General features: G+C 51.0%; 1 protein-coding gene across 1 annotated transcript; it reads right to left on the bottom strand.

Annotated features, from left to right (window-relative positions):
* Positions 1-134: 134 nt before the first annotated feature.
* On the bottom strand, positions 135-20,961 carry PINK1 (PTEN induced kinase 1). The gene is made up of 8 exons (XM_060626334.3): positions 20,480-20,961; positions 9,365-9,646; positions 7,661-7,761; positions 4,584-4,766; positions 3,897-4,060; positions 2,819-2,946; positions 2,287-2,523; positions 135-1,538 (listed from the first exon to the last, which is right to left on the bottom strand). The coding sequence occupies exons 1-8, from the start codon at positions 20,873-20,875 to the stop codon at positions 1,281-1,283; spliced, it is 1,749 nt and encodes a 582-aa protein (XP_060482317.3). The 5' UTR covers positions 20,876-20,961; the 3' UTR covers positions 135-1,280.
* Between the last annotated feature and the right edge of the window lie 1,056 nt (positions 20,962-22,017).

The raw sequence follows: 22,017 nt of genomic DNA on the forward strand, positions 1-22,017 counted from the left end.
AGGAACCTAAAATATACGTTCACCTTGCTTTAGTCAGTAGCTGTAGTCCTAAAAAGCAGGTGTAAAATCACGTGAAATCCCTTCCTCATTGTTCTCTATTACGGTGTATAAAGATCACTCTTAAAGCCACGTACTCAATTCAAAGCAAATAACGTCTTCTGCAGTTGAAAATGTGCATTTAATTCTTCACGATTTCTATAAGAAATGCTGGTCAAAAGGCTGATTAGCAATAAAACACTACACGGTTAACTTCCATTTCTTCATTACTTCTAGCTCCACTAGACTCGATTTAGTAGCTGGAGGAGCTCAGTGGAAATGCTTCCGCAGAGACACCCCAGAGCTTTCCAGAATGCATGACTGAAGTGCAGAGGCTTCCTACTTCTCAGGCCTCACTGGATGTTTTCATTCTGACACCCGAATATACCGACCTGGGCAGATGTCTGCCTTAGCTCAGGAAGCACGCAGGCTGATTCATGGCTGCCACTCTGACAAGCCGCAGTCCCTTCCTGGAGTCATGCTCTGCCACCAACAGGCACGGCCTTGCTGGGCCCTCTGGAAGGTGGGGGGGAGGCACACGTCTGGGCCTCACTCAGCCTCACCTCCAGACCTAACAGACCAGCTCAGCCACCGGCTTCGCAGAGGCCCGTGAGGGCTTTTTGTCAGCAGGTAACACCTCACTCCTTCTCATTTGCCGCAGAGAATGCATGCCTCTGGCTGTGTGCTCCGGTCTTCTCACCTTCTATTAGCATTTACACACAAGGGGCCTTGTGATTAATCAGGGTGTCTTTTTAGAATTAGGCCTTTTGAATTCATCTAGACCAGGGGTTGGCAAACTCTGACGTGTGGGCCAGTCTGGCCTGCTGCCTGTTTTTCGGGTTTTCAAATAGTTGGAAAAAATTAAAGTATTAGTTACCCGTGAAATTCAAATTTCGGTGTATTTACATATTTAAGACTGCTTCTCCGCTACGACAACAGTGGCGTAGCCCCGACAGTCCGTTTGCCAGCTCCTCGACTGCCCGTGAGAACGTCAGACCACACAGGTTACGTGAGCACCTAAGATGGCACGGCTAGGGTGAGTTAGTAGCTACGGACTGAACTTGGACGTGAGCTAGCTGTTCCTTCCATTTGCCAAACCGGAGGCCTTCTCCGGGGCTGACCAGCCCTCCCTACGCCATCTGCTCTCCTGCTCCCGCCCTCACTCCTGGGAGCTCTGCCCATTCACAGACCATCACCACACGATGCTGCTGAGTTCTTTTAGTAATTCAGCTACAGCAGGGCCCTTACGGGGCTGCCCTCCAGGAGCAGAGGAGCAGGGCTGCCTGGCACAGCGTTTCATACTCCAGGTTGGCCAGAAATAACATCTTCATCTTTGTCTCCACGCAGCTCTTCCCCGTGAGGCTGTTGGCCAGTAAAGTGGCAGCGGACTGTTGGAGGAGCCAGCCGACCATCTTGTCTAGTTTCAGATTCTTCAGGGCCAGGGTGTGTTCCCCCCAGAGGCTTAAATGAAGCACATTAGCAGCCACTCGGGCAGACGGTCTCTGCAACAGGCAGGGAAGCGGAAGCTTAGAACATGTGGCTGGCAAAGCACGTGGCCCCAAACCCGATCCGTTAATGAATCCTCATTTCAGGGTCCTCCCTTCTCCGGCCCCAAATTCTTGTCCACCCCACGTCTCTCCTTCCTACAACACCCTTCACTCTCCTGACACACGCTGGCTGCTCGCCCCCCGTGCTGCAGGCTTCTCCAGGTGCACAAAGGTGCCGCAGGCCACGTGTGTCGTGGAAATAGCCTCCCCGTCAAGGAAGGGCCACGAGCCGCCTGTGGATGACCTCTCCTCACTTAGTAACCGGTGGCACTGAGCACATGCTGTGCGGTGGCAGGGAGGCGGGAGGACAGGGGTTTGAACCGTGTCTGCCTTTGTGCTCTTCCCTAGGCATGCCGCCTGGCCTGGGCCTGGGCCGGTCCAGATCTGCTCTTGGGCGAGGCCTCACCTCTGTTTCATTAGATGTCAGCTGTTCCTAGAAGCTACAACTCTGTTAAACATTTCTTAAAAATGCATCTTCTTCCCTCTAAGTAACTGAAGCCACTGAAGCCAAGACAAGTTGCGTTGCTGGAACTGTAATCTGGTGGCCACCTCCCCTACTCCTATTTATACTAAAGTTTGTTCTCCTGTACAAACTTGGTTAGGACAGAGGAGCTATCGGTGACTCTAGTCTTGCCCAAACCTGGTCTTTACTCTGGAACATGAACTTTCACACGACTCCTGCAAGACCTGGGGACAGCCTCACCTTGCTGGCCTCTCGCTGGAGCAGTGACCTCACCAACTGTCTTGCTTCTAGAGGCACCGACTTGGGCAGTGCGGGCAGCTGAGCCTCCTGGTAACTGCGGCTTTCAAGGTGGGCCCTGCCCTGGCCGTAAAAGGGATTAGAGAGCCCGAAGATTTCGTAGGCGAGTGCACCCACTGCCCAGGCATCGGCTTTGCCGTAGTCAATCACTGCTCGGGGGCCCGGGCAGGCTGTGGACACCTGTTAGGAAAGCAGTGAGTGAGCTTCACGCTGCTGGCACCTAGAACGCATTCACGTTCCGGCACAGCATCTGACTCCTGGGCTGACCGGAACTCTGTCCCAAGAACCCAGAATTTGAGCTGTGGCTAGGACCCACGAGAATCTACTCAGGTTGCAGGGGACTTGTGCCAAATTAAGGGTCAGAAAAGATGGAGGTGTTGAGTAAATAATGAGGAAGTCAGTCTTGTCCTCTCAGTGGAAGCACGGTGGAGAAGTATGTTTGCTGATGGCACAAGACCTGCTCAGCGGGACTCACCTCAGGAGCCATCAGGCAGCCGTTTCCGCCCCGGTCCACATACCAGCTGGTGAAAGGCAGCTGCAGGCCAATGCGCTCATCAGCCAGGCAGCAACCAAAATCTGTGATCACCAACCAGGGGCAGCCATCTGGGGAAGGGACAGGCAGAGGTAAGTGACTGGCCCCTCCGAGAGGCCTTCCTGTGATCCCCACCACGGCCACCGTCAAGACATGGGTGAGAGGGGTTTACAAGGACTCCATGTTGGTCCAGGAGCGCAGGCTGGCCAGGCCTGGATGGCTACCCTGTCCCCAGAGAGCTCAACGGGAGGGCCAGCTAAGTGAGCACGGAAATGCCTCCAGGAAATCAAAGCCCCAAACAAAGAACTGGATAAAAGCTTGGCTCAATCTAAGCAAGTAATCGGAGCTAGCCCAGGACTGAACGAGCTGCTCATGGTTTACACAGCAGATGGTGCTGGGCTCAGATGATCTCTAAGAGCTCTTACCAGCCCAAGAATCTTTGATCTGAACTTGAAACCCCAAATCCAAACCCAAGAAACCGGTCCATTAGGATTTAGTTGTCTGTAAAAGTATTCACACAGACTTTCTTTAAAAACCTAGTTCCTCTAGCAATTTAATTGCCTCTTATTTTCAATCTAGTTCAAAACTTAGCAGACGTACAAATCTCCTTTAAAACAGCCCAGGTAAGGGGCCATCTAGCCTCTACTTCAGTGCCTCCAGCGTGGGGAACTTGGGATCCCCAGGGGCAGCTGGGCTTACCTTTGGACAGCTCTCACTGTCTGAAAATGCTTTTTTCTACTGAGCTACAGTCTACTACCTCTCTTTTACTTTAAGAGAACTTCTGCCACCGAGTCTTGTGTTCTGTAAGTGGGCCACAGAAAGGAATCATTCCACAAGCCCTACAAAGAGAACAAAGGCCTCCATTTTGAAGGAGAGATTGCTCCCCTCTTGTGCACGGAGTGAAATTAAGACAACGTGTAACAGAACATACAAAGTCAAAAAGGACCTGAAGGGTCCTTAAATGTTTGCAGACATGAGTCTGGTGCGCCCCGGATGGCTGTGAGGTAGGGCAGGGACCCACCTGCGTCCAGCTCCACGAGAATGTTGTCAGATTTCAAGTCTCTGTGCGCGACGCCCTGTTGAACCAGATGATCCACCCCCTCCAGGAGCTGCAGGATCATCACGGTGGCGAGGCGGGGGCTCGGGGTGTTCATGCGAAGGTACTGGCGCAGGGTGCAGGGGTAGCTGGTGGAGAGGGTGACAGGGCCTCTGGCTATCACACATCATTGGTCCCCAGCATCTTACGATTAGGAGGATGATCCTTCCTCATTGTGGAGTTTCTTAATCTTTTCTCCCTCAAGTATCCTTTCTGTTCCCACCCATTACCCTGAAATAGGAAGTGAGAGCTCGGGCCCCACGTGATGAAAGTAATGGAGCAGACACTCTTTCCTTAAAATGCCCATCACAGCAATGCCAGTAGGTACAGAGAGCAAGGAAAGAGAACTTTCTGTGTTAAACAAGACACACGCAACTGGTAAGGCAGGCCGTAGAGAAGGAGCAAGAATCAAATGTACTAAAAACACTAGGTGAAAACGATGTTCTAAGTGAAGACGAAGTTCTATTTTCATGAAAAATCATCCTAAAGGGACGCTGCTCTCTAGGGCAGTCTGCCCTCACCGTGGCCTTGCCCTACAGAAGGACGAGGTGCCTCCTCCCTGCCACCCCGGGGGCTGCAGGTGCACAGGGCCAGGGGCCGCCTCCTACTTACTTCTTCATAACGAGGAAGAGCGTCCGCCCGTGGCCCAGGCCTTCGGGGTGAAGACGTGGCGGTAGCACATCAGGGTAGTCGACCAGGGCCCCTGGCAGCAGTGGTACAGAAGAGGTGAAGGCACGGAAGACCCGGATGATGTTGGGGTGAGGGGCCAGTTGCTTGGGACTTCCCTTGGACTTTCTAGTTCAGCCAAATGAGACAAACGGAAAGATAATTATACCACGATAAATACTGACATTTAATCGCCCATTTTTATCAAACACTTAGTACAGATCTGCTTTGTGTCAGGTGCAGAGCCTGGTGTTAAGAGTGAAAAAACAAACCCATAAACATGACTAATCACATTTGAGGACTCCGCTGGCCCATCCATCTGTCCATCCATCCATCCCATGCTGCAGAATACAGTGGTCAAGAAACTCTGGAATCTGACTCTGGTTTGAGTTCCAGGTCGGCCACTGTAAGCCCTTGGTCAGGTTACTTCTCTGCGCTCAGTCTCAACTGCCAAAGGGAATAGGGTAGTAACACACCTTGTAAGGTTGTTAATACTTACAAAGGACCCAGAATCTCTATGATCACAAGGTGTTTTTTTGTTTTGTTTTTTAATGTTTATTTCAGAGAGAGAAGGAGACACAGAATCCAAAGCAGGCTCAAGACTCTGAGCTGTCAGCACACAGCCCGATGCAGGCCTCCAACTCGTGAACTGCGAGATCATGACCTGAGCCAAAGTCAGATGCTCAACTGACTGAGCCACCCAGACGCCCCTATGATTGCCAAGTTCTAACCCTTAACATGGAGTATGAGCTCAATAAACCTTGGTTGAATAAATGAATCGACACAGATGCAGGTTGTAGTACAGCCATCACTTGCCTGCCCAGACCTCCTCCTCAGGGATCCCCACACCCACAGGCCTGCTGGCGCACAGTGGCCATGTTCTGGATGGTGTGAGTCGGCCTGCTATGTATCAGCCCCACCCCTCAGGCACTACTGACTGGGCACCTGACCTAAGGGCAAGGAGCCTGCAGTCACATCGGAGACCCAAACGGTTGGTGGGAAAAGGGAAGGGGGCTGGTTAGATTCTCTCTTGGAGGAACATTAATGAAAAAACATGGCGGTAATCTAGCAGTCAGCAATGGAACTGACGGTGGAAGGTGCCGGCCAAAAGTCACCCATGTGATCAAAGGCACACAGGAACAGAGGAGCTATGGGGGAAGAAAGAAGGACACCGGGTGAGAGAGTTCAGAGTGGAGGAGAAACCCAAAAACACGAAGACAACACTGAGGGAGCAAGACGGCCACCCCCATCCGAGGATCCGCCTCCGTTCCCGAGCTTTGTAGAGCCAGTCCACAGATGGCCTCCTACTGCTCTCGCTCTCCAGTCCATCTGAGTGCACCCCTGCGTGCAATCAAGGGGGTTAAAGTGTTCCTAGCCTTGGGGCACTGGAGCTAGTAACAGAATCGGGAGGATCACAGTTCAGGGTGGTCTGTGCCACAGTGGGAAAGCTCGGCTCGGTTGCCGTGGGAGCCTGGGAATGAGCGTGTCCGTGTAAGGTATGTGTGTGTGGAGACCTGGAGTGGGACAGGAGGCTGTGGGGAGGGCAGCCCGAGTACAGCTAACTGCAACGTAGGAAGACAGGCAAGGAGGAGTGCGGTGCATCTGGAGGAGGGCCTTATGGATTCGATACGGCGGAGCACAGAGTGTACGCGTCGGGAGGAGAAGCGGGAGGAGCAGATCACAAAGGTCCGAGCCTGAGGTCCCTAGATGAGCAGAGGCTAGGTAGAAACAGAAGTGCTCTCAGGGACGGAGACCGTTTCTCCCGAGTCACTAATGTCTCCTGAGTCACTGATGCCATATTCACGGAATCATCCAATGGACATTTACTGAGCTGCAAGGGTACACAGCAAACAAAACAGAAAAGCCCTGCCCTCAAGAGCTTCTAGGACAGCGGGAGAGAGAATAGACAGACATCTGTGATTTAAGGTCCAATGGGGATAAATGCCGTGAAGACAAATTAAAGCAGGGTGAGGGACTGGTGAGAGACGAGGACCGCTTCAGATGGGAGGTCTGGGCGGCCCCTCCACCACAGAGGCATTGGTGCTCACGTGAGCTACCCGACAGCATGTCAGCAGGCCGAGGTGAACCCAGAAAGCCGCCCGAAGACAGCTGTACCCCTCAGAAAGCAGCAGACATGCAGACACCCACTTTTCCCTACAAAGGACTAAGGAGAGGAGGACGATACTAAGAACCCCCGGTCACGGGGAGCCTTCCAAACCATAGAAGGGGCTTTCCATGTGTCTTCTCAAGTCCCTGTGTCTACCTTCCCGTTTCTGACAGCACTGGGTCTAGAAACTAACCCTCCGGTAAGTTGCCAAATGCAGCCCCTGCTGGCGGTCCACAATCGTGAAGACACGTGTCTCTGTCACCCGCTCAGCTCGATCCTCACCACCGCACACCTGGCGCTTACAAAGCACGAGGAGCATGGGCTGCCGTCCACCCCTTCTTCTCTCTGTGGAGAAGGCCTCTCTGCCTTCCCTCCTGCCCAGGTGGTGCCTCCTCATCCTTCCAAAGGCGGCACTGACGGTCGCTTCAAGAGGCCCATCCGTTCGCGCTCCCCCAGCGCCTGAGCACACACGGCCGTAGGTAGCGCTTACCTCCCCGGCCTCTGCTCCCACCTTGTCCGGCTCCTCTGTCACAACTCTTGGGGACCAAGCCCCCCACCTTTTAATCTCTCGGCATTGCCGCTGTTAGTGGAATGAGTGCTACCTCTGCTGGGGATGGAGTTCAGCGACGGAGAGGCGGCATTCCACCTGGGCATTGCTTAAGAGCAATCAGATCAACTTTACAACATTCTGAATTGGGCATTTTTGGATGGCCTTCTCTGGGAGATCTGCATCTTCAGTTGGGGTCAGATGATCTCCAATCCTCTCCAAGTGAAATTATCCAGCAACTACAAATCCATCATTCGCCGCATCATTCAGTGAGCATTTATGATCGACATGATGCCACACCGAGGACACAGGGGAGGATTCTGCTCTCGTGTAACTCACAGCCAGTCCGGCGGGCAGAGGGGTGTGTACCTGTAAGTGACTGCTCCGTACTCCCCGGCCAAGGCCACTCGACCAGCTGGGACTAGCTCCTGGCTCATTGTGCTCAAGATGGCTTCACTGGAAGAGCCTGCCTGCAACACAATCATGAATTCAGGGTTACGTGGACTAGAGCAAGTCCGAATCTTCCTTGTAATCTGGACCAGACAGCTACTGCCTAGAATTTTTTTAAAAAAATCTTAAAGTAATCTCTATACCCAACGTGGGGCTTGAACACGCAACTCCAAGATCAAGAGTCACATGCTCCACAACCGAGCCAGCCAGGTGCCTCTAGAATTGGTTTTGACATTCAAGATAATCCAAACTCTCTGAAGGGGCAAGCCAAGCCTAGTCTCTCCTGAGAGGGAAGAGATACTGTCCCCCACCACCTCCCAGGGGGCTGCCACACCCCACCTCAATCTCTGGGCAGCTCAGGTGCCCAGGGCAGGAAGGGATGGCAAGATGGTCACGGTCAGGGCTCTTTCTCACTGCCATCAATGCCTCCAGTCCCCACCAGGCTCAAAACTGGCCACACGAAGACTCCCCCTGACAGGCTGCCTTCAGCAGACAGGCAGAGCTGGACAAACTCGCCCTGGATATAGTGGTGCTGAATCACAGGATAGCCCTCCCCACCCCTCCAGTAGAAAGAGCCAAACACGAGGAAAAACACCCTATTTCCTCGTTTCATTATGAATGGCACTCAGGCCCTGTGGAACCTGTTAGGAACCCTACAGGAATTAAGTCTTTTAGCTTTTGTGAGCACAGTAGGTGCCATGCCCATCAGTGGAGGTTTGATGCCAACACTGGATGTTTCCCAGGCCAACCACTTGGCTACTTGTTAGCTATTAGCCAGCCGGGAAGGGCAATAGTCTAATAACCTTCATCCCCCAGATCAAAACAAGAAACTGCGTTCGTGGGGCGCCCGGCTGGCTCAGTCAGTGGAGCGTGCAACTCTGGATCTCGGGGTTGTTGAGTTCAAGCCCCACGTTGGATGTGAAGATTACTTGAAAATAAAATCTTTAAAAAAGAAAGAAAGAAACTGCATTCTTTAATGTCCAGCATGAGCTGTGTCCCATTCTTAGGCTTGGACGGATGCTCTGGGAAGGAGAAAGAACATTAGGTCTTAATTAATTTTCTAAACCCATCTATATAGTGATAAGGGAAAGAAATTAGACAGAAATCTGTTTTTGTGGAGGGAAAAAACTCAATTTCCCAAAGCTTTGCGTCCTTCCAGAGTTGAGGGCAGGGAGGTGACAAGCAAGCCTGTGATCTGGAGGTGAGGCTAAAGGGGGAGTCTGGAGGACAGGCGTGTGGCCTCTCCTCTCGAGTGAGGCAGGTCAGGGGAAAGAGGGAGGGTGGCGGTAAACTGCGCACCTGAATCCAGCTAATGGACCAGCACTGACAAATGAGAACCCAGATGCTCAGGCCCTTGCCGCCCATGTGTGGTGCACAGACCAGAAGCACGGGCATCACCCGGGACCTTGTGAGAAAGGCAGCATCTCAGCCCCGACCCCAGACCAGCTGACCAGAGTCTGCCTTTTAACCCGATCCCCAGGCGACTCGCCGACTGTCACAATTTGAGGCGCCTGTACTGTGGAGACTCCGCCCGTCTACTTCCCGGTAAAGGGCACTATCGGGTCCACCAAGACTGGCGTTTTGAGAAACGGCCAACCCAAAGGCGAAAGGCCCCCTCCTCACCGAGATGTTCCACATCATCTTGATGGCTAAGGGAAAGCCAGGGGCCCGGGAAGCCGGCTCCTCTTCCTGGGGAGCGGTATCTGGGCCTCTGCCAGGAAGAAGCCCGATGCTCCTTGCCACCTCCAGGCTCTGAGGCAGCACAGGCACGGTGGCTTCGTACACAGCTGCGCTGCAACCCTTGCCAATGGGCTGTCCTATCACATACTCCTCCAGCCGGAAGCCCTGCCAGCATCGGGTGTCCAGTGGGTCCGGGAGCAGCTTGTTTTTCTGGGTGAAAATTGCCTGTGAGGAACAAAACAGGCGCGATGAGCCAAGGTGCCTAATAAAGCTCAAGTAAAGGGAAGTCGGGGGAGTGGGGGAGAGGCAGAGCCAGGCGAGGTCTTCGCCGACAGGATCAAGAGCTAATAAAAGCACAACCAAACTGGGTTTTACTGCTCATCCTGGGCTCAGGCCACCTACCTTTCTCTCCCGTCATTCGGAAGAACGTTTTCTCAAACTCTGTACCTTCGCTGCAAACAGAGACGGCCCAACACAGAACACTTGTTAGTTAAGAGGCCAAAACTTCTAAATTCTGCAGCTGGCACACCTTGCCTGTTGAGCTCCCGGCACAATCTCAGAGGCTTCTGATCTCAGAGACCACTGTCTGTCGTGCAAGGACCCTGGCAGGCAGCTGCCACTGGGTGGTTCTCGGGAGCCGTGGACGGGCAGCTCTCCTCCGGTCTTCAGAGGAATCCGAGGGTGGTGTTTGGGCAAGTCTGTGTCTGTTACTAATGCCGTCGCAAAGGGTTTTGGAGGCTTTGTACGGGCTGCCAGCCCGGCGGCCGGATCTGCCCGATTGTTCCCCCTGGGCAATCAAACAGTCTGATTTCTGGTGTCCTGGGCCGTGGGCACCGGCTACCTCCTTGGGTTCCAACACGGCTCTAATAATCCTAAACTGCCTGAAGTCTACCTCAAGTGTGCAGTTTGCAGGGCTTCAGGAGAAAGGGCAGTGTTAGGGAATGGGAATAGGAGAAAATTGGAAACCTTAGTTTGGAGAATCATAACCAGACACTGGAGGAAATCAGAATTCACGATCCAGCCCAGTTTAAGAGGCAAACAACAAACATCCAAACACAGTTCATCTAACGTCCACAAAGGTCTGATTTTTTTTCCTAAAATCACCCCCACTTCCACCAAAGATAACCAAATTAAGACTCCAGCTTTAACAACGTTAGCCTAATTATTTCCATGAGCACTGCAAGAGTGACTAGCCATATAGAGTTTGCCTCTTTTTTTTTTTTTTTTTTTTTTAAATCTGCTTTGCTGGAACTTCTCAAAGAATTTCAGACTGAACTTTTCATAGCCTCTCAGGGCTAAGAAGCCAAGCCAAGTACTTGCCATCAGACTCTGTCTGCAATACCTATAGATTCGGGTAAGTTCCTCTCTTCTTGAGGTCCCTAAAATATCCTGAGGTTCCTGCACCTGCCAGAAAATGACCTGCTGGGAACCCTGTAAGCAAGTACAAAGCTGATTTTTCCAAGGCACTTCATTGGCTCCAAAACGTCAGCCTTAGTTCCTTAAAGCTGTCTGCTCATATCTGAGTCAATGCACGTCTCCCTCAAATATGATAGTCCTGTCAAAGCCCTGATAATATAACCAATGTTTCCAAATGTGTCCTGTCCTAAGAACAGATTCTTACTGAACGTATACAAATACATACATTGCCATGAAAATATAAGAATACTCACTGAGAGTTTCCGAATCTGGAGGGATCAGGTGGGGAGAAAAAGATAAATGTATCGTGTTTGTTTACAAAGGGATTATTCTACCAAATTTCTGCAAGTCATAATAGCTTAAGAGAAAAACACTTTCCTTAAACCTGGAAGAGCAAACATTAGAGAACCAGCAGCGTTTCAATCAAGAGTCATTATCTTCCTCAATTCATTCAGTCCCATGTTACTAATTCTCGCTCTGTTTGAGTGGTTTTCCTGTTAGTTCCAGAAGTTCTTACTCAGTTTGGCTTTATCATCTTACTGGTATGAGAGACCTGTATTTGTCAAAAGGCCTTCCCATGAATCTCCTTAAGCTGAAACCCATCTGTAATAGCATCAGAGTAAAACAATAACTATAAATGACAGAAAACTAAAAAAATGGCCATGGTTTTTCTGTGACACAACACTTTAATAATTGGAATTACAAATGATGACATTACCCCAGCACATATCAAAACCTTAGGAATTTTATACAATTTCTGGAAAAGTTATAGCATCCACTCATACAATCTAAGGTTTATCCTCACTTATTTGACAGTGCTTCCCATGTAATTTGACATACCAAATAAACAAGCCTAATTAGTAAAAAAAAAAAAAAAAAAAAAAAAAGATTTCATTTAGAAGTTGAATCTTGGGAAGTTGGTCAGAAATATCAGAAGGCTTTACTTACTATTATTTTTTTAAGTTTATTTATTTGATAGAGCGTGAGCACGAGTGGGGGAAGGACAGAGCGGGGGGCGGGGGGGACAGAGAATCCCAAGCAGGCTCCCAATGTGGGGCTCGAACTCTCCAACTGTGAGATCATGACCTGAGCTAAAATCCAGAGTCAGACGTGTAACTGTAACCACCTGAGCCACCCAGGCACCCCAGTATTTATGTTTGAGAGAGAGGGAGAGAGTGCATGAACTCTCGAGTGGGGGAGGGGCAGAGAGAGAGGGAGACCTGAGACTCTGAAGCAGGTGCTGATCTGTCAGTGCAAAGCCCGACGTGGGGCTCAAACCATGAGATCATGACCTGAGCCCACGTTGGATGCTCAACCAACTGAGCCACCCAGACGCCCCAGAAAACTGTCGTTTGTAACAGGAAAACCAAATTCTAATCGTATATTGACGTACTTCTGATAGCAAAACTCATTCATTCCAACAAGGCGAATTTTTGAAAAATGGTATGTAGTCCCTCCCTGTCACTGCCCATGTTGACATACACTTACTGAGACAGGGCCATCCAGGGTGCTGCATGGAGCTGAGTCCTTGTGCTGGGATGTGCTGACCAGAACCCCCATCAGGAATGAAGGACCCTCAGCTGGTGGGCATGCTGCTAATGGTTCTTAGCTCCCAGGGCTCATGAGGGAGGGCGTTGACTGAAGACACCTGCCTTGTCCAGGCCACGCCCTCTTCCCAGGCGGTCTCACCTAATGGCCATTCAGTACAAGTGTATGAAAGTCCAGCCCTCTGCCCCAGTTTAGGCTGGTTCTAAAGAGGAACCCAACTTTTGGAAACCCCTCAGAGAGTCAGCTGAGGCTTCTGTTGAGGTTGTGTCACTGCTCAACCTCTGCCTGATCCTGTTCTCTCAACCAGCCTTCTCTTCCCCAGGTGTCGACCACTCCCTAAAAAACTTCTTTATGCACTCATCTCCATAATCTTAGTCCCGACCGTGCACAAAATTCCTTTCCAAAGATTTCCTTCTCACAAATCTTCTACAACTTCTTAAAATCAGGTTTTGTCCTAAGTTTTCCTTCTTTAAATAACCAGTCTCAATTCCCTTGCATACAGACTTGTTTCCCTTAATGGAAGCCAAAAAGAAACCCATGTTAGTTCTCAGTGATTATATTTAGATTACCAAAACACTTTGTAACATGAACCTATTGACTTGCAGTAAACACAAGCAGAACAACAGTTGTACCTCCTACGTCTCCTACTGGAAACTTTAAAAACACGTCCATTTTAATGAAACCAACAACCCTGAATTAGCTTTAATATTGAATATTTTCCCAAACCACATGAACTTAAAAGTGTTTTCCTCAGTTTTGGAATGCCTAATTCTTACAAGCACTTGCCTTTAAGCCAACTACATTGACCTCTTTGTCAAATTAATGTTAGTAGCACCATCCACAGGTAGAGAAAACAATCTCACATTTACAACACACATGGACACACATACAGATACACAAGCAGGATGCAAATAAAATCTGGGCTGCCTGGGTGGCTCAGTCAGTTGAGTGTCCGACTCTTGATTTTGGCTCAGGTCATGATCTCACGGTCGAGCTCTGAGCTGAGCATGGAGCCTGCTTGGGATATTCTCTCTGTCTGTCTGTCTGTCTCTCTCTCCCCCCACCCCCTTAAAATAAATAAGTAAACATTAAAAAAAAGATGCAAACAAAATCTTAAAGGCCCAGTTTCCAAATATATCATAATTTATGGATCCACTGATTGGTCATTTTTCTCCAGTCTAATGAATACTGTGGGAAAGCAGTGTTGCAAAGCAAGAACTGCCCAATTTTGGAGAAAACAGACCAAAGGGCTGCATTAGGGGATCAAATTCACTTTCCATTTTCCGATCAGAATACGGCGGGTTTTGTCCAAAGATACCAAAAGCTGCAGCAACAAACAAACCAAATGAAGCACCGAGTGCCTCTGGGAGCACTGGTTCCTGCCCCAAAGCCAAGGTTTCGTTGCCTGACCCAAACAGCTTCCTAGTCAACTTTCAGACAAGGGGGCGCAGAGATCCACACCAAAGCCCCCTGTTTGGAGGCACCCAATGGGAAGAGGAAATGCGCTCATGTGCCCTTGCATGTCAAGTACTCATCAAGCGGCGTGTCCACCCGAAGCCGAAAACCATTTCCTCGCCGCAAAAGTTAAATTGGGTCCCCAAGGCTGGCAGTGCCCAGTTGGGGTTGGGCTCTGGGGACAGTCCCTAGGACAAACAGCCTAAGCAGTCACTTGGACTGGTCACCACACTCCCAGAACCGACTGGGGGCTGAGGAACCACAGGCAGAGAGCTCCCGTTGGCTCACAGCAAAATCAGTCACTGAGACAGTGAGTGTGCAGCAAGGAAAGGGTTTTTTCAAGAGGCCACCTAAGTCTGAGACGAGAACCCAAGCCTCAAATCCAGCTATCCAGAGGAAGAGAGTCAGGGATATTTAAAGACCAGAGGAGGGGCGCCTGGGTGGCTCAGTCGGGTGAGCATCCAACTCTTGATTTTGGCTCAGGTCATGATCTCACAGTTCATGGGATCGAGCCCCATGTCAGGCTCTGTGGTGACAGCACAGAGCCTGCTTGGGATTCTCTCTCTCCCTCTGTCCCTCCCCTGGAAGTGTGCACTCAAAGCAAATAAACATTTAAAAATAATAAAGGCAAGTGGAAAAGGTCTGGGTAAAAGGTTGCTGTTGTGTTTATTAGTCCCATTAACCCTCTGGTTACCAGTTTCACATTCACACATCACTCTTCTGTTCAAACACCTAACAGCTTACTCAGCACTTTGGCTGGGTGCTTCCTATTTGTGAAAACTTTCACAGGACTCATCTGCCCACAAGCGCCTTTCATATGCCTCTCTCTAGACCTGATTCCATTGTGTTGTTCCACCTTGTTTATTTATTTATTTATTTTTAATTTTTTTTCAACGTTTTTTATTTATTTTTGGGACAGAGAGAGACAGAGCATGAACGGGGGAGGGGCAGAGAGAGAGGGAGACACAGAATTGGAAACAGGCTCCAGGCTCCGAGCCATCAGCCCAGAGCCCGACGCGGGGCTCGAACTCACGGACCGCGAGATTGTGACCTGGCTGAAGTCGGATGCTTAACCGACTGCGCCACCCAGGCGCCCCTCCACCTTGTTTATTTAGCCCGACTCATCCATCAAGTCCCAACTGGAGCTCCTCCCTCTTCGATAACCAGCCTGGACATCTAGCCTGCAGCAACCTGTCCTTCTGGAGGATTCCTACAATGCTTCGTATCTATAAGCTAATTCATGATAACTTTTAACTTACGGAAGAAAGGAAGGAAGGAAGGAAGGGAAGAAAGAAGAAACAGAAAAGAAAGACGATCTCACTGTGCCAACTGGTTTCTTTTTTTTTTTAATAATTTTTTTTAACATTTATTTATTTTTGAGACAGAGACAGAGCATGAACAGGGGAGGGGCAGAGAGAGAGGGAGACACAGAATCTGAAACAGGCTCCAGGCTCTGAGCGGTCAGCACAGAGCCCGACGCGGGGCTTGAACTCACGGGCCGCGAGATCATGACCTGAGCCGAAGTCGGACGCTTAACCGACCAAGCCACCCAGGCGCCCCTGTGCCAACTGGTTTCTAAACTCCATAGAGCAGAACCGATGTTCTGTAATCTTTTATCAACCATGGCTTTAAGAAGGAGACTCACAAGAAGTTACAAAAAAAACCCCAAAAACTACAAAGTGTCCTCTCTGTCCCTTCAGTTGCCTCCCATGGTGACATCTTATAAAGCAGCGATACAATATCAAAACTGGGAACGTGAATTGGTGCAGTGCTATCAACTAGACCACAGACCTTACTCAGTTTTTACCATCTTTTAAAACCTGCATTCATTCGTGAGTGTGCAGCTCTATGCAAGTTTTTGAACAGGTGAAGTTTAATATAAAGAATTATTGACTTGGGGCACCTGGGTGGCTCAGTTAAGCGTCCAACTTCGGCTCAGGTCATGATCGTGTAGCTGTGGATTCGAGCCCCGCATCGGGCTCTGTGCTGACAGCTCGGAGCCTGGAGCCTGCTTCCGATTCTGTGTCTCCCTGTGTCTCTCGGCCCCTTCCCCACTCACACACTCTCTCTCTCAAAATAAATAAACATTAAAAAAATTATATAAAAAAAAGAATTATTGACTTTAACACCAAATTGAAATAACAAGGGATTCACTGATAAGGTGCCTTGGTATTTACTGGAAATCCCCCGTCTGTGGTGGAGACTCATTCGTAGGGAGGTGCCTCAGTGGAGGCACTGCTCTCCAAAACTGCCTGGGGGCTGGGGGCACCAGGCGAAACAGCTGAGCGCCTGACACCTCGGGAGTCACCTGCTGGGGTGGCCCCGCGTGCAATGCAGGTAATGAGGAGCCGGCAAAGCAAGCACACCGTCAGGAAACCAGCAAGCCGAAGCCTTTCCTCCCGTAATCCCTCTGGTGCCCTCTACTGACAAGTCATGTCACACACCTAGCAAAGGAAAACAAGTTCAAAGGCCCAGGTCAATTCTCACAGAGCAACAAGCCGAATTGGAGCTGAGTCAATAAATCGGTAAGTGGGAACACCATGGAACTTGGGGTGTTACCGGCGTTCAGTGAATCAGGCTGCTACAGCGTGCGGTGAGCTGAGCAGTGTCACACAGGAAAGAACCATCCCCGTAATGGTGCCAGCAGCACCCCTGTATCAGCCAGGGTCCCGGCAGGAGACAGTAGCACACTCAAACAAGGATGGATACTCTGAGAAGAGTCTCTTGACATGGTTGTGGACAGGTGTGGGGAAACCGGGGGGAGAGCACAGATCCCTGGGGCTGCTTACCTCCCCCAGGTCTGGAGAGGCAGGAGGCTCGTGAGACCCAGGAGAGAAGCATGGTGGAAAGAGCTGCCTGACAGGATGACCGGGGCTGTGACCTTTCAGCACAGGGTGCAGCCCGCCAGAGGCCCCGAGATGGGGAATTAATACCCCAAACCCACGCTCTCCCCTCTGGCCTGCTGGTGCCACAACCCACATCCCACTCCAGCCCCCATGTCGAGTGAGCCCAGATGGAAGCCAGGAGTTTGGAGAGCCGTCGGACTCTCCACCGGACCCCGCTGAGGTCCGGCTTGATGGGGAGGGGGTCGAGGGCTGGGCGGGGATGGGGCTGGCTGTGTCCTGACGCTGCTCCTCCAGCCCCAACTTGAGCCCTGTGCCCAGTCAGCCCCCAGAACCTCATATTTGGACAGCACCTCCTCCAACAAGATCCGACGAGGGCCGGGTTGGACACGGCAGGGAGGTCTGAGACGTCCAGGCCCTGGTAGCCGATGGCACAGCCACTGGCATGGCAGCCTTTACAGGCAACACCTGAAACTCCAAGACCTCAAGAGAGAAATGGCCACGTTCGTTTGACCATATCCACTCCTTGTCCTGAAACGTGGCAGCGCCCCCTGAGTCAGGACGAAATGGGCACCTTCCAAGTATGCTCCTTGGTGCCGGTGAAGGGTCCAGTTTTCTGAGGCACCTTCAACACCTGTTGTCGGGACAGGTGTTCTCGCAGAGCCTCCACGTCATACAAGCAGTCAGCCAGGAACTGGAGCAGCGACCTTCCCTTCTTCTGATTGCCCTCCAGGGCCACCGCCCTGCTCAGGGCACAGATGCCCCCAGGACTCCCATGACAGACCGGGGCCGCCAGGTGCAGGGACTCTTAAAGCCCCCAAACTCTTCCTTCAGTCTCCCTCCAGTCTTCTCTTAGCCTGCTCCGATTCTGCCCTGGGCGCCACCACCACGCCGGGATGAGGTCAGCTCTACGCAGTTTTATTCCACATACAGATTCGTGTAGTCACCGCCATGATCAAGATTGAGAACTGTGCCATCACTGAAGAACCTCTTTGTGCTACCTTTTTGTATCTGCACCTCCCCTCGCCACCCCCACCCTCTGGCAACCACTGATCTGTTCCCCATCTCTATAGTTTTGTCACTTTAAGAACATTATATAAATGGGGGCACCTGGGTGGCTCAGTCGGTTGAGCGTCCGACTTCAGCTCAGGTCATGATCTCACGGTCCGTGAGTTCAAGCCCCGCGATGGACTCTGTGCTGACATCTTGGAGCTTGGAGCCTGGAGCCTGCTTCGGATTCTGTGTCTCCCTCTCTCTCTGCCCCTCCCCTGCTCATGCTCTGTCTCTGTCTCAAAAATAAATAAAAACACTAAAAAAAAAAAAAAAAAGGCCTGTTATATAAATGGAGTCACACAGTATATACCCTTTGGGACCTTTTTCACTAGGCATAATATCCTTGAGGTTGTTACCTGTATCAATAGTTGATGCCTGGTTATTGCTTAATATTCACCATACGGCTGTACCAGAGTTTAACAATTCACCTGCCGAAGGATGTGTGGGTTGTTTTTAATATTTTGCTACTGTGAATAATGCTATGACTATTTACTATTTAAATCATTTTTAAATGTACAGTTCCATGGCACTAAGCACATTCACCTGGTTGTGCCACCATCACCACCATCCATCACCATGACTCTCTTCATCTGGCAAAACTGAAGCTCTATATACACTCAACATTAACTTCCCATTCCCTCCTCCCTCCAGTCCCTGGTAGCCACCATTCCGCTTTCTGTCTCTGTGAATTGACTAAGTATTTCATATGAGTGGAATCATACAATATCTGTCCTGTTGTGTGTGTTTTTTAAAGTAGGCTTCATACCCAACCAGGGGCTTGAACTCACGACCCTGAGATCAAGACCTGACATCAAGAGTTGGATCTTGTTTGGGGGTGGGAGGGGAGGGGCGCCTGGGTGGAAGTTGGTTGAGCATGTGACTCGATTTCGGCTTACGTCATGATCCGAGGGTCGTGGGATGGAGCCCCACGTCGGGCTCCGTGCTGAGTGTAGAGACTGCTTAAGATTCTTTTTCTTTTTTCTTTCTTTCCTTTCTCTTTCCTTTGTTTTTTTTCTTTCTTTCCTTCTTTTTCTTTCCTTCCTTCCCCCCTCTCTCTCTGTTCCTCTCCCCCACAAGCACTCTCTCTCTCTAAGAGAAAAACAAAGGTCGGACTCTCGGGGTGTCTGGCTGGCTCCATCGGTAGAGCATGTGACTCCTGATATCGGGGGTTGTAGGACTGAGCCCCACATTGGGTGTAGAGATTACTTAAAAAAAAATCTGAAAACGCAGAGTCCAACACCTAAGCGACAGAGACTCCTAGGCATCCGAACACCTATCCTTTTGTAATTGGCTTATTTCACTTAGCATAATGTTCTCAAGTTTCATGCATGTTCTACCACGGGTCAGAATTTCTTTTCAAGGCTGAATAATACTCCATTGTATTTAGATACCACACTTTGTTTATCCATTCATCCATCCATGGATATGTGGGCTGCTTCCGTCTTCCGACTATTGTGAACAACGCTGCTGTGAACATGGGTGTACAAATATCTGCTCAAATCTCTGCTTTCAGTTCTTTTGGGCACATACCCAGAAGCGGAATTGCTGGATCAAATGAGAAATCTATTTGTAATTGTTTGGGAACTGCCATACTGTTTTCCACATCTACATCTCCTGCTGACAAGGACAGCAGCTGGGGACTAGGCCAGACATCACCTGTCACCCAAACTGGCCAGAGCTCAAACATGAGACACTCTGGTGATGGATGAGTCAGGAGAACTGGAACAAGGGCTGGAAACCAGAAAACATGGCAGACATTGCCCAGTCCTTGACCAGCTGTGTCCCTGGGCAAGTCACACTACCTTCCCTGACCTCCACCCTAAGCTGTACAATGCAGGCACTGTAGTAACGCAGTGAGTGGTTTCAAATCCCAGGAAGAAGACTGAACCCCTGGGAGAAATGGGAATTCGGCCAGTGGATGGCCTTCAGACTTGAACCACAACAATGGCTCTTCCTGGGTCTCCCGCCTACCTAACTACGCCACAGATTCTGGATTTGCCAGCCTCCGTAATTGCAGAGACAACTCCTTAAAACAAATCTGTTTATAAACACATGCTATTGGTTCTGTCTCTCTGCAGATGCCTAATACAGATTTTGGTTGAACAGAAACACAGATCTCTGAGCTATTTTAAGCATTTGAAAAGCTCATCTCCCACCCCCACCCCATATTCAGTGGCTCCTGATAAATTTACACAGGTTAACTAAAAACTGTTAGGTCCTGTTTTCTACCGATGTTCATAGTTTTTACTTTGGCTTCAGCTATGTCACTAACTTGGCTAAACTGTGGAGGCTTAGGTTAAAGGCACAGGCCTTGAAGAGTCAGACTTTGGGCACTGGCCTCTATTAGCTGTGTGCCTTTGAGCAAATGACTCCACCTCTCTGAGTACTTTTCCCCATCCATAAGCTGAGGATGACAGCTACCTCAGGAACAGAAGTGCTATGATTTAACTGCCATTACATTTTAGAAAATTAAACACAGAGCCATTAGCCCTGGTGCGGCGGGAGCTATAATTAGCAGCATAACGACGAAAAGGTGCTGTTTGAGGAAGGGAAAATGTGAGGTGCTGGCTCCATATCAGGAGATCAGTATCACCGCAAATGAACCTTCACTGGTCATTTCCAACGAATTTCCAGCTCTGACAGAGAGGTAGAGCTTGACCCGCCGCGGCCCCAGGCAGCAGGTGATCCCAGCCCCGCCCCTCGCCCCGCCCCCACATTAGCCCCGCCCCCGGCCGGCGCCCACCTGGATCTCCTGACAGGCCGACGCCGCCCGCCGGCCCTCCGCCTGCTTCTCCTCGATGAGGCCCAGGCCCAGACCGAAGGCCAGAAACACGGCCCGGCCGCAAGGGCCGGCGCCACCCCGGGCCCGCACCGCGAACTGCCGCTGGAGCCGCGCCGCCAGCCCGACCACCGACTGGCGGAAGAAGCGGTAGCGGTCGGGCAGCCCGAGCCCGAGCCTGCGCGGCTCCGCGCCGGGTCCCGCGGTCTGACCCCGGCGTTCTCCGCGGCCCCATCCCGCCGCGGGGCCCGGCCGCTCGGGCCGTCCCCAGCCATAGGCCGGGCCAGGCTTGGCCGTGAAACGCAGCAGTAGCGCTCGACCCAGCTGTAGGCCCCGGCCCAACGCCTGTCGCACCGCCATGGCGGCACCGCGACCCGGTCCCCCAGCCGCAGGCCTCCGGGACGCCGCGCACCACAACAAACTTCAGGGACGGCGCCTCTACGCAGGCGCAGGCGCCGAGGGGCGGGGCGGGGCGGGGCCGCCGCTCTAGCGGTTCCCCGGCTGGGCGCGAGAGGGTGCCGTGTGCGCACCTGCGCGACGGGTAGTTTCTCGCTCTTGCGCACTTTGTTGTTGTTTTTTTTTTTTTTTTAATTTTTTTTTTTTTTTAACGTTTTATTTATTTTTGAGACAGGGAGAGACAGAGCATGAACAGGGGAGGGTCAGAGAGAGGGAGACACAGAATCTGAAACAGGCTCCAGGCTCTGAACTGTCAGCACAGAGCCGGACGCGGGGCTCGAACTCACGGACCGCGAGATCATGACCTGAGCCGAAGTCGGCCGCCCAACCAACTGAGCCACCCAGGGGCCCCGCTCTTGCGCACTTTGAACCCGGCGTGGAGGGATTAAGCGTTAGGGAAATCCTGAGTGTGAACATCGCTGGTCCTGGGCCAAATCGAGAAACTGATAAAGGAAACTAATATTTATTGACTATCACCCGCTGCGCCAGACTCTTTACACCTGTTAATTTATTTAATTTTCGCACAAAGATAGGAATGTCATTTTTACAGATAAGGAAACAGGCATTGAAAGGGCAGTGACTGGGACACCTGGGTGGCTCAGTCGTTGAGTGTCCGACGTCAGCTTAGGTCATGATCTCACAGTTTGTGAGTTGGAGCTGGCGTCAGGCTCTGTGCTGGGCGCCTGGAGCCTGCTTCGGATACTGTGCCTCCCTCTCTCTCTCTCTGTTCCTCCTCCACTCGTGTTCTGTCTCTCTCTCTCTCAAAAGTAAATAAAACATTAAAAAAAAAATAAGAAAGAAAGGGCAGTGACTGAGGTCCCATTCGTTGTCAGAGCTGAGATTAAAGTTCATGTTGCCCTGATTCTTGGGTCCTTGCCCACCCCACCACTCATGCCCTTAGGCTCCTCTCTACAAGCCCACAGTCCTGGTAGCTTCCTAGGACTCTCCAAGAGAATTCCCACCCAAAGGCTACATTTTTCAGATGAGTAAACTGAGGCCCCAAGACATGGAACAACTTGCCCAAAGTCACAGTGGCAGAGTCCTGT

Source organism: Panthera onca, chromosome C1 (assembly GCF_046562875.1).
Source record: "Panthera onca isolate mPanOnc1 chromosome C1, mPanOnc1 haplotype 2, whole genome shotgun sequence".
Classification (NCBI taxonomy): domain Eukaryota; kingdom Metazoa; phylum Chordata; class Mammalia; order Carnivora; family Felidae; genus Panthera; species Panthera onca.

Excerpts from the sequence above, each read along its gene's own strand:
- PINK1 (XM_060626334.3), bottom strand. The coding sequence starts at position 20,875 with ATGGCGGTGCGACAGGCGTTGGGCCGGGGCCTACAGCTGGGTCGAGCG. Across the intron at positions 9,647-20,479 it reads CGGCCTGTCAGGAGATCCAG|GCAATTTTCACCCAGAAAAA; the intron begins GTGGGCGCCGGC and ends TGTTCCTCACAG. Across the intron at positions 4,061-4,583 it reads CTCTTCCTCGTTATGAAGAA|CTACCCCTGCACCCTGCGCC; the intron begins GTAAGTAGGAGG and ends CCTCTCCACCAG.